The sequence below is a fragment of the Plectropomus leopardus genome, chromosome 18 (genome assembly GCF_026936395.1).
Source record: "Plectropomus leopardus strain MGB_pleo_1.0 chromosome 18, ASM2693639v1, whole genome shotgun sequence".
NCBI lineage: Eukaryota > Metazoa > Chordata > Actinopteri > Perciformes > Serranidae > Plectropomus > Plectropomus leopardus.
In genome coordinates this window covers 3088095-3103520 of record NC_142193.1, presented here as the reverse complement: position 1 = coordinate 3103520, position 15426 = coordinate 3088095, and the positions used below count along the sequence as shown (strand labels likewise).

At 40.7% G+C, this 15426-nt stretch overlaps 1 protein-coding gene across 1 annotated transcript in view; it reads right to left on the bottom strand.

The window, feature by feature from the left end:
* The window catches only part of LOC121956082 (uncharacterized), a 105172-nt gene that overhangs the window by 78456 nt on the left and 11290 nt on the right, over positions 1-15426 (bottom strand). Inside the window, exon 2 of the mRNA XM_042504171.2 lies at positions 5501-7072. Coding sequence (XP_042360105.1) covers positions 5501-7072 — 1572 coding nt within the window. The remainder of the gene's footprint in view (positions 1-5500; positions 7073-15426) is intronic.

Below are 15426 nucleotides of genomic sequence, written 5' to 3'. Positions count from 1 at the left end.
AAAAAGAGAGGGACTGGGAGCAGGAGTCCAGACAGGCCTGGGCATGACAGCTAAAGAGAGAGAGAGAGGAGGTCTGAAAATGATTAAAAGAGCAGAGAGGAAGGACTGAATGAAGTTCTTGTGGATAATGACGGTGCTGTTTGTGCTGTTTGGTGGCTTCCTGTAGAATAAATGCTCAGTTGACATGTGGCAGATATAATGAGGAGAAGAGGTAGAGGGGAATGCAGGACTGATGGAGCAAAGACGTGTGGAAAATAGACGCAGAGATAAGAGTGCTTTCCCAGGACGGAGGAGATGTGAGATATGAACAGGAGGATTATCTGTGGGCTCAACAATACTCATCTTTATTCAGTGCATGACAACAAACAGCGCTGGCTGCATTATGACTGTCTGATAAAACAAAAGACATTCATTTCTACTTCAGAGCTCTTCACTGTGAGTTTGATGATGACCAACAGCCTCTGTATTTTTGTTTGTTTCACTCTTTTCCTGTTGTTTTCTTTTACTGTCTGCCTTTTCTTTTCCTCTGTATGTTTCTCTAAGAGCAGAGGAAGGGAGTAGAGGAAAAGGCCCCTGGGGGCAACTTTTTTGTTTTGAGTATTTTATGGGAAACAAATGATGTGAGTAAAACACCGCACAGAGCAAAACAATCATTTCACCGTGAACACCCATTACTGCACATTAGCCTGTTATTTACAAAGTGAACACTGATGACAGCACAGATGGTTGTGGATACTCTGGGGAAAAGTTTCCATTGAAGCTGCACCCTGAAAGATTTTTTATCTCTCTAGAAATTTTATCTATCTATTTTTATTTTTTATCCCCACTCTGAGTGTGACTGAGAACTTCATTAAAGCTGCTCTTGCCAACTACAGCTATATGAATTCAACTCCTCCACCAAAAACTGACATCAAGGTGACAGCAAATGGCCCAAATGCACAACATTTCTTCAACTACATATTAATGCTTCAAAACCTTATCAAATTGGCTTGGTTTCACTAGGAGAAGGCAATAAGCAATGACCAACAAAAAATTGCAAAAAAAATAGTAAACTTGACAATAAAATTGCATAAATAAATAAATGGAGGTTAAAAAAAAGAAACAAGACAACTGCCACATAATTTTAAATAATATATATATTTATACGAATTATGAATATTGTTTCCTGAACATTTTTCCCTTTTTTAAAAATCTAATAATCTCCCAACAGCCAATTTTTTAAGTCCATGTCTTGTCACCTTTTACTATTTTTTAGCAATTTGCAGGACCCATTCTTGCCATGTTGCTCATCACCTTTTCCCCATTTTTTTAAAAGAAATCAAACCAATTTTCTCAGGTCCCACAGGTTTAAATTCTTGTGAAAGGTATCAGCAAACTGATTTTGATTCAGGTTCTAAGGGGCTACAAGGTGGAGGTAGTATTATATAGTGAACAAATATTTGCTAACAGCAGCAGATGCTCTCATCTGATAACACAGTCAGTCTGCACAGCCAAGGGGGCGTCGACACATTACATGTCACCAAAACAAACATGAAGGAGCTAGAGAGCGATATTGAACGTGTGGAATACACCTAATGGAAAGACTGCAATTTCGGGAAAAAAAGTCCTGTTTATTGCAAAAAAGTTTTTTACACATGCATGAGGTGGTATTTCAGGCAATTTAAAAAAGCCATATTTCTCAAAACTGCAATGGAAACACTTTTTTGCTTTTATAGCTCATATGATGTAACACCTGGTGGCAGTAATGTGACTTCGTGGATGCCAACTGCCATTAAACCCAAACAAGAAGAAAAAGTAAAACAAAGTCACATGACACTCTACAAAACATGACTCAGTATGTGTGGACAGAGGAAGAGACCATATCTTTTTAACTCTGATACGAGACAAAGAAATGACGGTGATATTAGATTGGCTTTATTGAGTGGCTGCAATAGAAATAAGCCTGCCAATGTTTTGGACATCCAACGCCATTATTATTGGATGTATGTTATCACGATAGGAAAGTCACATAACTTCGCAAGAGAAGTGGTATAACCTGCTGACACTGACCAGCTGGCTCAAAAGCAGGAGAAGCTACTTCTATTGTTTGGACGTGGTTTGGGTATGAAAAGTCAGACACAGAGCTAGGGCAGGGTGAATATGACAATATACTGAAATGTATCGCGGCTTGTTCTACATGCGATGTGTAAAATAACTATATTGTGAACATCAAATATAAACTGTCTCTTTCTTTTAGCAACCAGACTCGCTTTGGTGTTTCAATTTTCTCTCTCTCTCTCCTACGGCTCTCTGCCTCCCAGAGACACACACTCAAGAAAAGCAGCAGCAAAAGCATCAACGCTTCCAGCCCGAGATGAGGCAGTTCCTTCAAAACAAAAGATCCATCGGTTCTGCTTTGATTTATTTAATTGGAATACTGAATTTAACTTTACTATAACAGTACTTATTACTATTAAACTTGATACTTTACTTTATTTTACATTATAACAGTATTTTAAAATGTTTTTATAACAGTGTTTTATTTAACTTTATTTTGTGCCAGTAGCTACTTTATTTATAAAAGTAGTTAATATTTTGTATTAAATAATTTTGTATTTTAGTAGTTAACAGTAGTTTTAAATGAGATTTAAAAATACCAAGGTATATACCGTGTATCGCCATATGGCGTAAAAATATTGCGATATTATTTTAAAGCCATATTGCCAGGCCCTATATGATAGCATAGTGGAATTAGCACACTGGTTAGCCAGCTAGCAACTACGTGAGTAAATTTTACTTAATGCTTCATCAACACAATCTTTTCACAGAGTAGGTAAGCGCATTGTTATTACTTAATTAATGACACCAAACTAGGCAGCTACAGAGAAACAGCAGTTTTGAATGGAGGAAAGAGAGGATCACCTGATCAATTTGTCTGAGGAATAGCTGCGTCTGGATGACACAGAAATTATGCGGTTTGGGAGATTAATCAGCACCCATAAGACAATTAGAAACTATTGTTTTTGACTGAACTCGGCTTTGATCGTGGCTGATACATACATCACCACCCGGAGCTGAAGAGGGAAGGTCATGGTAAATCATCAGTTATAGCTTCAGAGAAAGCAGAACCCTTCTGTTGTGTGACTGAGTCTAAGTGTATTGCTCATTTTAAAAATACTTATATTCATTTTGGGTGCAACCACAACAGCGGGGCAAAGTCTGTGATTGAGTAAAAACCGCCACTTCCTGAGTCAAATTAAAACCATCTAGCAATTATATACGGTCCAGCTATATACTATACTTTGGTTTTGACCTAGTCCTGTTAAACCCTATACCTCAGTCACATCTGCTTAGATCTGAATCTTTCTGACGCCCCCATTGCTGCAGTGGCAGAATTTCATCAGCCTTAATAAAAGTGGGAGTTTTTACAGCTTGAAAACACTAGTTTAATGTCAAACTTTTATTTCAAGGTGTGACAGGCTGTCATACATTTTTAAAAAAAGTAGAAGAAAAGGGATGACACCTGTAGCAAACTACGTGGATGTTGCACTAATAATTCCCACAAGGCATCATAGGGTAAGGAAAAAGGTGGGTACCAGTACTTGTTAGTCTTTTAAAGCCTCCAAAATCTCAAAAATTAAACAGCTCTCTTTGCCACTTGAAACGTGACAAGCTTATATGATCGGGATTTTTATATCTCCCTGCCCTGACAAACCAGTCTGCCCAAAATATCACATCAGCAAGTTAAGCGTATCAGCAGGAGTTTTTGCAGGACATACCATGTAAAATACTCACTCACATCCTCTTGTTTATCCTTCCTGTTGTCATGTGAGCTTGTAAATTGAGAAGGCAGCTACGAGTAAAGTTGGATGTTCTGTTCTCTCTCTCTCTCTCTCTGTCTCTGTCAGGTAGGTATTGGATGAATTCCCTGACGAGATTAGATGAGGTGAGGGGGGAAAATCCCAATAGGCGCCTTGAAACAGATGCCTCCTGTGTGTTTTTGAATCTGCACTGGACAAGATTCTTGTGGAATCAGACTTCTCATTGGACGTAATCAGAGTGAGACTGGAACACAGCAGAACATCTATCTGATGTTGATGCACAAATGATTTGCATGGATGACATTAACATAGTTAAGGTATTAAGGGAAACAATTTGAGGTTCACTGTCTTGCCCAAGGAGATTGTGACATGTGGAAAGGAGGAGGTGGGGATTGAACCTGCAACCTGGGGCTTGGTGATAAATATATTCTATCGATTAATTTGAATTTGTGGTTCAAAAATGCAAAGCTTGATTTTCCCCTTCGCCGGTCAATGGTGTGCTCACTATTGGTGGCTCTATTTCATCCTTTTTGATCGCCAGAGGTTGTGCTTAAACACAGAAAACTCTGGTGGTCATCTAGGAGTCACAAAACCGTAGTTACATTCCTAATGTTCTCTAATGTAGGCCTTTCCTATTGTTTTTGTGGCTTGATAGGGTGGTACTCAATGTAACTTGTTTTCAGTAAATGTCGTGCTGAGACAGAAAAGTTGACTCTGTTATCAGAGGAAGTGGGAGCCAAAGGCCAACAGGGAGGAGGTGGTCTAAAAATAGCTTTAAAACCCCTGTTAAAATGCCACATAAGCTTGAAACACAAAGACACACAACATGGGAATGTGTTTGCTTGGATTAAGTTTGGAGCATTGAACGAAATATTGAAAATGATACAGATGTATTGGTTTAAGCCAAAAACAAACATTTAAAAAATACTGAATGTGTATTGGTGTGAGCATGTGTGTAAAATGAAGCTCAATACAACAGGAAACCATTACAATGGGTGTGGCTGCTAGACTCATCTGCTAACCTTGACTTGTCTTCCTTTGCTGACATGAAAACAGAAAACAAACCTTTTTACACACTTGCACCCACACACTCACAAATGGATTCTAGGTGTATCAGTCTTTTGTGTTTTACATGATCTGCTACCCCATGTTTTTGAATGCTCTAGCTGAGTGTCTGAAAATAATGTTAATTCTGTAAACATTGGAGAACCACCAAAGAGATGACTGTCAGCTTCTACTTGATTGGCAGCCTCTCGGGCTGAAAATTCAGACTTATACAGAAGTTCCAATAACTGCGCTTCCTCTAATGGCCACTTCATTCGTTTTTACTGATGACAAGAGTTTAACACTATATGAAAAAACTAGAGTGTGTACAAATTCACACACACACACACACACACACACACACACACACACACAAACACAAAGCACAGATTTAACTCTGATCTGGTTAATATGATGGCAGCTTGTAGAATCAAATCAGTCTGAAAACACTACAAACCTTTCTTAAAAAGTGTGTGCATGTGTTTCTTTGTGAGTAGTGTTTTCTCATATCAGTGGTCATAAGAAGGTACAGATGTTGCATGTTGCAATATTCACATTCAAATACACACACCAAGTACATATAAAAAAAGATGAAGGTAGCTACACATACACACAGTGCAAATGCAGCTTTTTAAGAATTTTCCAAAACATCTTACCTTTCTGGTTCCTCTTCCCCTGCTTCCATGTGGGCATGTGTGTGGTCTCAGCAGGATGTCCATATGCAGATGACACCTCACCATTGCTTTGGACTGCAGGGGGCTGCGTCATAGGTGCCGCTTTGGTGTCAGTACCAATGTTTTGGGAGAAGGAGGCGATCCTCTGTAGGATTGAGCCCACACTATCTCCTGCATCACCTGGGCCATCCTCTACAGACCAAATGCCTCTGGGACTGGCAGGGCTGGAAGGGTTTGGCAGGCTAGGGACCACCTGGACACCTAGGGGCCCTGGAAGAATCTCCAGCTGTGGGCTCTGGGCTGGAGAAAGGGGCCCCGGGGAGCAGCTCATCTGTGGGACAGGGATGGAACCCTGAGAGGGAGTTTGAGAGCGTGGGGAGAGAGGCAGAAAGGGATGGTGGAGGGAGAGGGGAATGGTGTCAGATGAACTGTCCAGGCTGCTGAGGGAGGCTGAAGGGCTGGCTGGGGTGGACGGTGGGCTCATGCTGTGTTTGAGGCCTCCTGTGCTCCTTGGTGGAGGCCTGGGGGGATTAGGGCTCGTGGATCCTCCTTGAGCCATGGTGGCAGGAGTTGCTGAGGTGCTGCTTACTAAGCTGTCCAGATCCAAGGGAAACTTGTTGAGACGTGAAGTCTCTTTGGCCTTGGGCTGAGGGGACTTAAGGATCTGAGACCCTTGCTGCTGGCAGTGGTTTTGGGGGCCACTGTAGCCCTCCTCCCCAAAGGAACTGGCGTGATGAAGACGCCCATTCCAGTTGGCGTTAGCACTGGCATACCTCAACCCTGGAGACATCCTGCCGATACCCCCACCTCCGCCTCTTTGCATACTCACCATTCCTCCTCCTCCATCATGAATTTGGAGGTCTAGGCTGGGCATGGAGCCATGGTTCACCCCCCAAGGCTCTGGGACACTGGGCATCACCCCTGGCCCGTGGTCCATCTCAGAGTGGAAAACACTCCCATGAGAGGAAAACTTCTTCAGGTTGGGGCTGCTTCCCAAGTTGGCACCTCCCTCTCTGTGCTGCTGTGGAAGGTGGGGCTGGGTTCGATGATACTCCCCCTGAGGTGGAGAGCTGGGATATGACCCCGGTTTATTAAGAGGGAGGGGACCTCCACCTCCACCTGAGTACTCGAGGCTGGACGTGGAGCTGTGAAGGCTGTCATTGTCACTGCCTGGCCCAGACAAAATGGAGTAACTGTTGGGGTTTAACCTGCTCTGGAAGGATGCGGCTCTGGTCACTGAGGAGCCGTTATTGTGGATGGCTGACTTGGTTCCTCGGTTGAAGGACAGGCTGTTGCCTACACTTCTGGACTTGAGCACTGGGCTGGGATTGGAACTCAGGCTGATGCGGGAGTGGTGAGCTGTGGGGCCCAGGTTGTTGTTGTTGTAGGCTAATGATGAAGGGGACTGGCCACCTCCTCCCCGCCCCTCACTGGCTTTGTTATGATTGAGGAAGAAATGGGAGGAAGAGGGAGAAACGGGGCTGGAGATGGGTGAAGTTGAGGAGAAGGATGGTATGTCATCCACATCTTCAATGTCGAAGGATCTCTTCAGCGCTGTGGGTGGGAAGAAAGAATACATGAATCATTAATAATATGTCTTAATTCTGACTGATATTCAACCAGTGAGTCTTGCCGTATGTGGGTGGCAAACTGCAATGTATAACTGTTATGTCCTCCAAACAAGTCCAATTGACATGATTGTCAGACTGATAATGTTTCTTGACCAGTTGGACCTACTTTTAGTGAGATATCAGCAATTAATTTGGTGAGAATAACATAAACATTGTTGATAAAAATGAAGACCAGAGCTAAAAATACCCAATTGTTATTAAGTGTATGTTATGTTTAAATTCTCTTGCAATAAGGGTTTCGAGAATGTGAGTCTGGCCATCCATTGTTCTTAAGACGTTTGTTCAGTTGATCAGGCCTAATGTTTCATCCTATTCTTTTATTGGGTTCAATGACTGCTTGAAAGCAGTGGGGACAAATCTGGTCGATGTTGTTGAATGTTCACGAGCATCACATAACCAACAATAGTCGAGCAACGCCAAGCCACCATCCTGATCTTGTACAACTTTCTGTCCAGTAGCTGACCATGAACCATGCCCTCCAGCTTCAGTTTTTCATTGCACTGGCCCTATTGTGGCTGACTCTTATGCCAATCAGCTAAAAGTTTCCAGGCAGTACTTCCGTTCATGAACATTGGTGTTGCATTTCGCACATCAATCTACATATTGTATATTCTGCGTGCGGCTGCATACGCCGAACTGCCAGCCCTGTACTGCGATGGTTCAGCACAAATACCCACCAATAACAGCTTTAGTCTATTTTCTTTTAAATTCAACTCCCAATGCAATGTAGCAGGATTTAAGATTACCTTTAAATTTAAAAATGACAATAAACTTACCTTGTATCTTCTACCTTGTACCTTGTAACTCAACATGGCATTTTATCGTTGACAGTGGACAAAACAATTTACCGTCAATAATAAAAATAGAAAACAACACAGATAATTTGTAGTATGCATGTGCTGCCAGCTGCTATACTTCATGAACAGGGATGCAAGATATTGGACTTTTGCCGATATCTGTTTTTTTCAAGTCATACTGGCATACTGGTTTTTATCAGGTCATACTGGCAGATTGCTGATACCGATATGTTCACGTGTTTTTCCACTTACTTGCAGAGAACATCAAGCCTCCCCTGCAGTGAAATGAACATGTTACACCTACTCTTATCTTGATGGCTGACTGGCAGATGAAGACTGAAAAAACATTTTCAAAATCTACACATTCACTGGGCAAAACAAGAAACCTATTTTAACCTAGGTTACAGACAAATTTACAACAATAATGCATAAATAAGAACTTTAACAGGCTCTAATGCTCTCCCTGAGACAATCCTGATGATTGACCCGTTCCAGGTAATTTAAGTTTGCTAATTAAAGCATCATCTTATTGACCCAAAAAAATTTGGGAAAATGCCCATATTTCATTTACAATGCCATTATCTGCCAATTCAAATGACGTGCCAATATTATGGTGAATCCCTGAAATGACACATCTATGACAGAATGTAATGGATGCTGTGTGTGTGGAAATATATGCTCTACACTCTGTGAATGTGCCTGTGTGTCTCTTCTCAGAAGATCATATTAAATCTCTCTCTTTTGGTTTCTGGGTCCTGAATGATCTTAGCCACTTGCCTTTGTATGGGAACAGTGTCCCCTTGCTTTGTTGAGTATACACACACACACACACACACACACACACACACACACACACACACACACACACACACATTTCCTGCAAGCTGCAAACACAAAGGATGGATTGAGGTCGGGGCTGGAGTCAGGGCATCCAGTGGGGTTTTGTGTTACGAAAACCAACCACTGCAACGTGACATACCATGAGAAGGAGTGGGTGGGTGGGTTTCAGAAAGAGGGGTATATAATTATACTTTCAAAGTGAAAGCCGAGATGTCATCCACAGTCATCCACAGCTGTTACCTACATTATTTGTAATGTTTGCAACCGAAAATGCTCTCGTTTGATACCAATGTATTATAGCTCTCCACCTGATCTAACATATTTTTATTGTTGGTTGATTTTATCGTCATGTCACCTTTTGCATGCTTTGATCTGATCGATTCTTGTAAGTGAATTAATAATGAAGTGCAGAACCTATTATTATTTATAGATTCAGACAGATCAATCATCCACCCTGTGAGTTACAAACTGCTGCTGAGGAAAAAATAATTCATAGAGAACTCCACCTGCGCTGTGTTCTAAAAAACTCCAAATTTAGAAAGGGGAAACAGAATGATAAAAAAGGGACAGCAAGCATTTAAAAGAATAAAAAAAAAAAGAAAGTTTTCGGTCATCATGCACCCATGCACCTCCAGTGACTAACACTTGACAAACTGCTGCTGAGGAAAAAAAGGACACATTTTTTACATTGTTTGTCCATCTGTAGGATAAACATATTATTATACACCATATAAAAATTAGGAAATTTTAGTCTGTGTATGCACCCACTATATCATTTTGTGATTTTGTGTGTGCCAACATTTCTGAATTAAAAAAAAAAAAATTTAAAAAAGGACTGTTTTACAACTGGTTGGCAACCTGTTTAATTATCTTACTGTTTGTAGTCCCATTTTAAGCTTCTCATCGTCCATCTGTCACCGCTCCATTACAAGATCTCTGACACTTACTTTATGACTAAGAGCGCTGAAGGCCATAGTTACAAAGGTAAAACCTAGGTTGCAATAAACACATTTTCCCTAAAAAGGTGAAATACACTGCAGCACACACAAAGCAGCTCATTCACACTTGTTTAGATGAGGCGAGAGTGAGCGTGTGCATCCATACTGCTCAGCTTAGTGAGCTAAGGTGTAATCACAGGACTCCTCTCATGTCATTAAGTTTCAAACACAGTCTGTGTTGTACAGCCAGACCAATGACCTCTCAGTGACACACACACACACACACACACACACGCACACACAAAAAAACATACACTGCATTCACTGGGTGTATAAATACATCACCGTACACATTAAGGGGGTCATGAGTCAATATTGGAATAACATTATTTTTGTAGTCCATATGTGTTTTTCAGCCATTTTTACAACGGGTCAGAATCTGACATTTTTAGACATACTATACTACAGTGTTTTTGGCCATTTTTTGGACATGCAAATTATGAAGTTTTTGGACTTTTTTGGCCTCTATTTCCAGTTTGTACACTATGACACGTCTCTACAAGTTATAATATGTAGTTTTCAGCCATTTTTACGACGGGTTAAAATTTGATATTTTTCGACATACTATACTATAGCGTTTTTGGCCATATATATATAGCACCTGGGGATAATCCATTTATTGGTGGAAGTATGTCCGACTCCTCCACAGTAGGTGAAGATATGCCCCCTTTCAGCTAGTTTCTATTGGACCTTCCTGTTGATCTATTACGTCACACACCAAACAAATTAGCAAGCAGCAAACAGGCTGCATGTCAAACTTTGAAACCATGGAAACTTTTTGGCACTGTACATTTCATACATACTCTATGCTTTATTTGATACCTTTGTCTTGTTTTGTTTTCTTTAATACTTCTCTTGTGTTTCCCAAATTTCTTCTACAAATTTACGTGTTCGACTTCCGGGCCAAAGCCTAGCATAAGGACTATGGACCATGTGCAGAACACCTAGGCCAGTTCAGGTTCAAGTAAGGCTTATCCTTGAGGGAGTAAATCAACCCCCAACCACATTATCTAGGTGTGTTAGTCTGGCTTCGAGAAATTTGGCTCAGTACAATCTCATTCGGACTAACATGTTAACATGTATTTTAAAAGTCCAGTTTTAATCATACTAACACAATAATTTGCCTTTTGTGACATTGTGTAAACATACTAACTGTTTACCTGCTACTCAAACATGATTGGTCAAAAACAAGCTGCAACCTCTGAATGAAGCAAATGCAGAAGTGCCAAAACCTGCAGTTCATCCAGTGGCCACTTGAGGCTGCAAGAGTGAATCCCCACAAACAACAATGACAAAAATGTCCAACTTGCCAAAGTTACGCATGTTCAAGAGCAGGGCCTCTTCAGTGACAGGCTGTCTGCGATGCATGACTATGGTCTGCGAGTCAAATCCATCCCTCAACCCCCTCCCCCAATAATGGTCACTTTTGGCTCTAAAAAATCAAAATGGGGACATCTGAAATGGCCGAACTCGAGGATTTAAAACAGCAGTCCACAAACCAATGGTTGACATCATGGTAGCTATGCACATTATTTAAACAATTTGTGGTCATTACTACTCAGTCTACAGACAAACTACTTACAGAAGATGGAACACTTCAGAGACCAAAATTTTGTCCCGTTGCCTCCAGATTCTGCACATATGCAGATATCTGTTCACGGAGATTAGTTCCTACCTGAGCAGGATCACAGCCTCTGTAGGCTCCAGGCAGGCTGGGGAGGGGTGTGTGTCTTTGTAGGTGTGTGTGTGTGTTGGGGGGAGGGTTGTGTGGACTCGCCTGAGTTCGCTGAGGCTACAAGTGTGAACCTGCCCTCCATACAAAAGATAAGGAGTCCTTGTATCAGGTAATTGCTGGCACCCTGTCAAACGCTGGGGAAATAATTACGGTGGCAGTGGTGCGCTCCATCTCTGCTCTGTTCTACCTGCATGTTAGTGTGTGTGTGTGTGTGTGTGTGTGTGTGTGTGTGTGTGTGTGTGTGTGTGTGTTTGAGCTGTCTACATTTGGCTCCACTCCCTCTGTGCTCACAGTTGTGCAGACCCTAATCCTTTTCTCTTACACAATGCCAACTCAATCTGATAAAGAGAGATGCTCAAAGTCTCTCTCTCTCTCTCGCTCTCTCTCTCTCACACACACACACACACACACATTAGCGCACACTGTGCTGCATTCTCTCAGAGCCATGACTGAGTTTATGGGAAAGTGTGTGTAGGCGTGTGTGCAGATGTGTGAAGCGTCCTTTCATGGCCATTGCAGGTCAGCTCACTGGGATAGGTGTGTTTTTGTGTGTGTGTGTGTGTGTGGGAGGGGGGGGGTCAGCGTATGTGATGATAGCTCGCTTCCTGTATAAACAGTCTTGCATGTGAGTGCTGTGCTTCATCTTCCCCCGTTATGCTGCATTTGTGAACTTTTGTTAAGTTCAGCGAGCATAATTATAAAACCTAATATTTCTGGGTTTATGATTAGTGAAGCAATCAAAGTCAATTTTATATTAAAGAAACAATTAGTGCATTTATATGGACATGAGTAACCCATATTTAATCAGATTTTTTAGTGTCAGGTGTTTGGAGGAGTATCCCCTCATGTGTTTAAGCATTTAAACACCATATCCCATTTTCAGACACACAGATATATTACCTGGTGTACTACGAAAGAAACTGGGATACCGTTGCATGTCTACACCTTATCCTGGTTTTTGAACACTGTTTCACTTCTGGAGTGACGTAGAAAAAGGGTTTTGCCTTTTGGTAATGAAAGATGTTGGGTATCTTCATCTACTGCTCCCATGTCTTACACTGTGGTAGTGACAGGTTGACACAATTCAAAGTGGTGAGCAGTGTTTTAAGTGAAGCGTATCATTAGCACCCTCAGAAATAACGGTGACTCAGTAGCATGGCTGTGGTAAAAAATAGATTACTGGATAAAAAATATTCTTGAATAAAACAGAAGTACATTTTTGAAAAAGGAACATGAAAAATGCTTGTTCCTTTGAAAAAATACTTTGCTGCTGAAGCTGCTGCTGTGGGAGTATGAGCTCCATGCCGGACACAGTGACAGGGCTAACTGTTAACATCACACAGATAACTTTACCTAACAGGTTTAACAACAAAATCGAGCTGTTTTGGTTTCTTTGTGTGTTTGTTGGGATTGTTTAACCTCTCTGTGTTTGTTGTATGTCGCTGCTGCTGTGTTAGCTTGTGCTTACCAGGTTGATGTTGAACTGATCATTCGCCAGCTCCAGATATGGCAGTAAAAGTTTGCCAATTCAACAGGAAGACGGAATGGCCCAGATCAAATGCAGACCATTTGAAGATGTTTCCAAAAATATAGGAATAATAGGAATAATCCAATTTCAATTTGTTCATGTAAACACAATATTCCAAGTACGGTCATAACCAGGATAAGCCTCATAAATAGGTTATTCATGTCCATGTAATCACACTAAAGCTCCTTTATATTATTGAAATGCGTTCCTTGTGATTCAAGTTTTTTTTAGCTTACATACACCAAGACAGACACCAATCAGTTCAAGCCATGGTATCTTTGCATTGTGATCAGTCTACCAACTATAGTCCTTTTCATTGCTAGAATATGGATATCTCTTTATGCAATTGCTTTTTAAAAATTGCTTTTTTGGTGTAAATGTTCTCTGCAGCTTTATTCCGACATGACAGAACCAATACCGTAAAGGAGCCTCAATCTCAAGTGAGATTTTGTAGCTGACGCATGAGATGTAGTGTCCCTAATTAATGACTATCATGAGAGCAAGGGAGTGAACGGTACGATGAGTTTTCTGAACTTTTATCATTTATAATAGAATTTTGCTGCATAAGTTATAAAGTCTGACAGTGGACACGTATGGATTGACAAGATGAATGACTGCAATCATATGCAGCTGGTTTATTGGAGGTTCCCAAAAATAGCCAGAAGAAAATTGGGGATGCAGCGTTTGTCAGTTACGCCCTAAAGCTCTAGAACACACTGCCTGTAGTGTGTGTTCTATACACTCTATTTTTAGCATTCTGTGTATTCTATTCTGATCTTATTTTATTTTTACATGGAGGTTTTATTATGTATTTAGGTCCTCTATGTCTTTTGTCAGAAAGCAATTGGTGTATGTAATTTCTTTCTTGTAAAGCACACTGGGCTGCATTTCTTACATGAAAGGGGCTAAGTTATTATTATTATAATTATTATTATTATTAATAATAATTTCAGCTGAGATTCTCATTAAATTAAAGATTAAAATTAAATTATTAACTCACATGTTAGATGTAAAGCAACTGACTGAATACTCATAATGCCATGAATGCTTAAATTATAGAGAGGAAGTGCTCGTCTAATTAAAATGTTTTTGTTCAACCTCATTTTATAAACACACAACTTGAATTACTGTGCATAAACTGTGGTTGCAGGTTGTGTGCAGGTGCACACAAATATACACATTCTATTCATTAAATATTGGTATGCATGTATGAATATGTAAGTGTATGTATATTTGCTGGTGATGAAGTTCACAGATTAACGGATTAGCTGAGAAGGGGTAGGAAACAAGTTTATACTTCCTCCTACTCCTTTTCAAGCATATAAATTGCAATTTCTTGTTGCTTGTTCTAATCTATTCATTAAGCATTGGTTATTATCAATTTTTATTTCTATTTTTATTCTTATTTTTCTGTTTGATTTATACGTTCAAAATAAATAAATATTCTACATCTACTTGACATGAAAAGAGTCTCCTCAGCAACTTAAAATTCTCATTCATGTTTTTTAAGATAATAAGTAAGAAATGTTTTATAAAGGTGAACAAAATATACACATTTAACACCTATGCTGCTTCTTCCTTAATGTCCATGTGACATCAGTTCAGACTTGTGCTATTAATGTGACTTAAATGTCTCAGGTGTCACTCCTACAGACTGCTTTGTGACTTTAACGTATTGAGGAGCGTGCGTGAAAGGGGCTAATGTGTCCTCTCGCTCTGAAGTCTGTAAACACTGGCCAGTGAAGAGCTGCAGTTGTTGCAGCTTTTGGCAAAAGGCCAGAACACCAGAGGAAGGAAAACATGGAACAACTGGCCTCCAGTTCAGCTGGTCAGAATCACATTCCCTCCAAGAGGAAATCCATGCTGTGTGTGTGCTGTCCCTATGAACACCAAATGCCCTTGCTATATTATAAAAGATGATGGAGAGTCTTTAAAGCAAAATGTATTCTATTCTACTGATTACACAAACTGGTGAAGTAAAATGCAGCACTTCCTGTGCAGTGTCTTTTTTTGTTTTAAGTATAAAAAGATGAAAACATGCATTGAATGTAGCACAAACAAAACACTAACTAGACAGCAGCATGGCACTTTGCATCTGTCTGAGTTGTCTGTGCTGAGGGGGCGTCTACACAATGCACAGCACCAAAACAAATAAACGTGGAGCAGCTGAGAAGTGATACTGAACATGGGGATTTAGCACAAGACGGTGTCGCATTTCATTTTCCCCCTCTCTCCTAGGGCCCTGTGCCTCACACACACACACACACACACATACATACACAAACACACACACACACACACACACACACACACACACACACACACATACATACACAAACACACACACACAATGCAGGGCTTTTGCAGAGCTCCAGACCG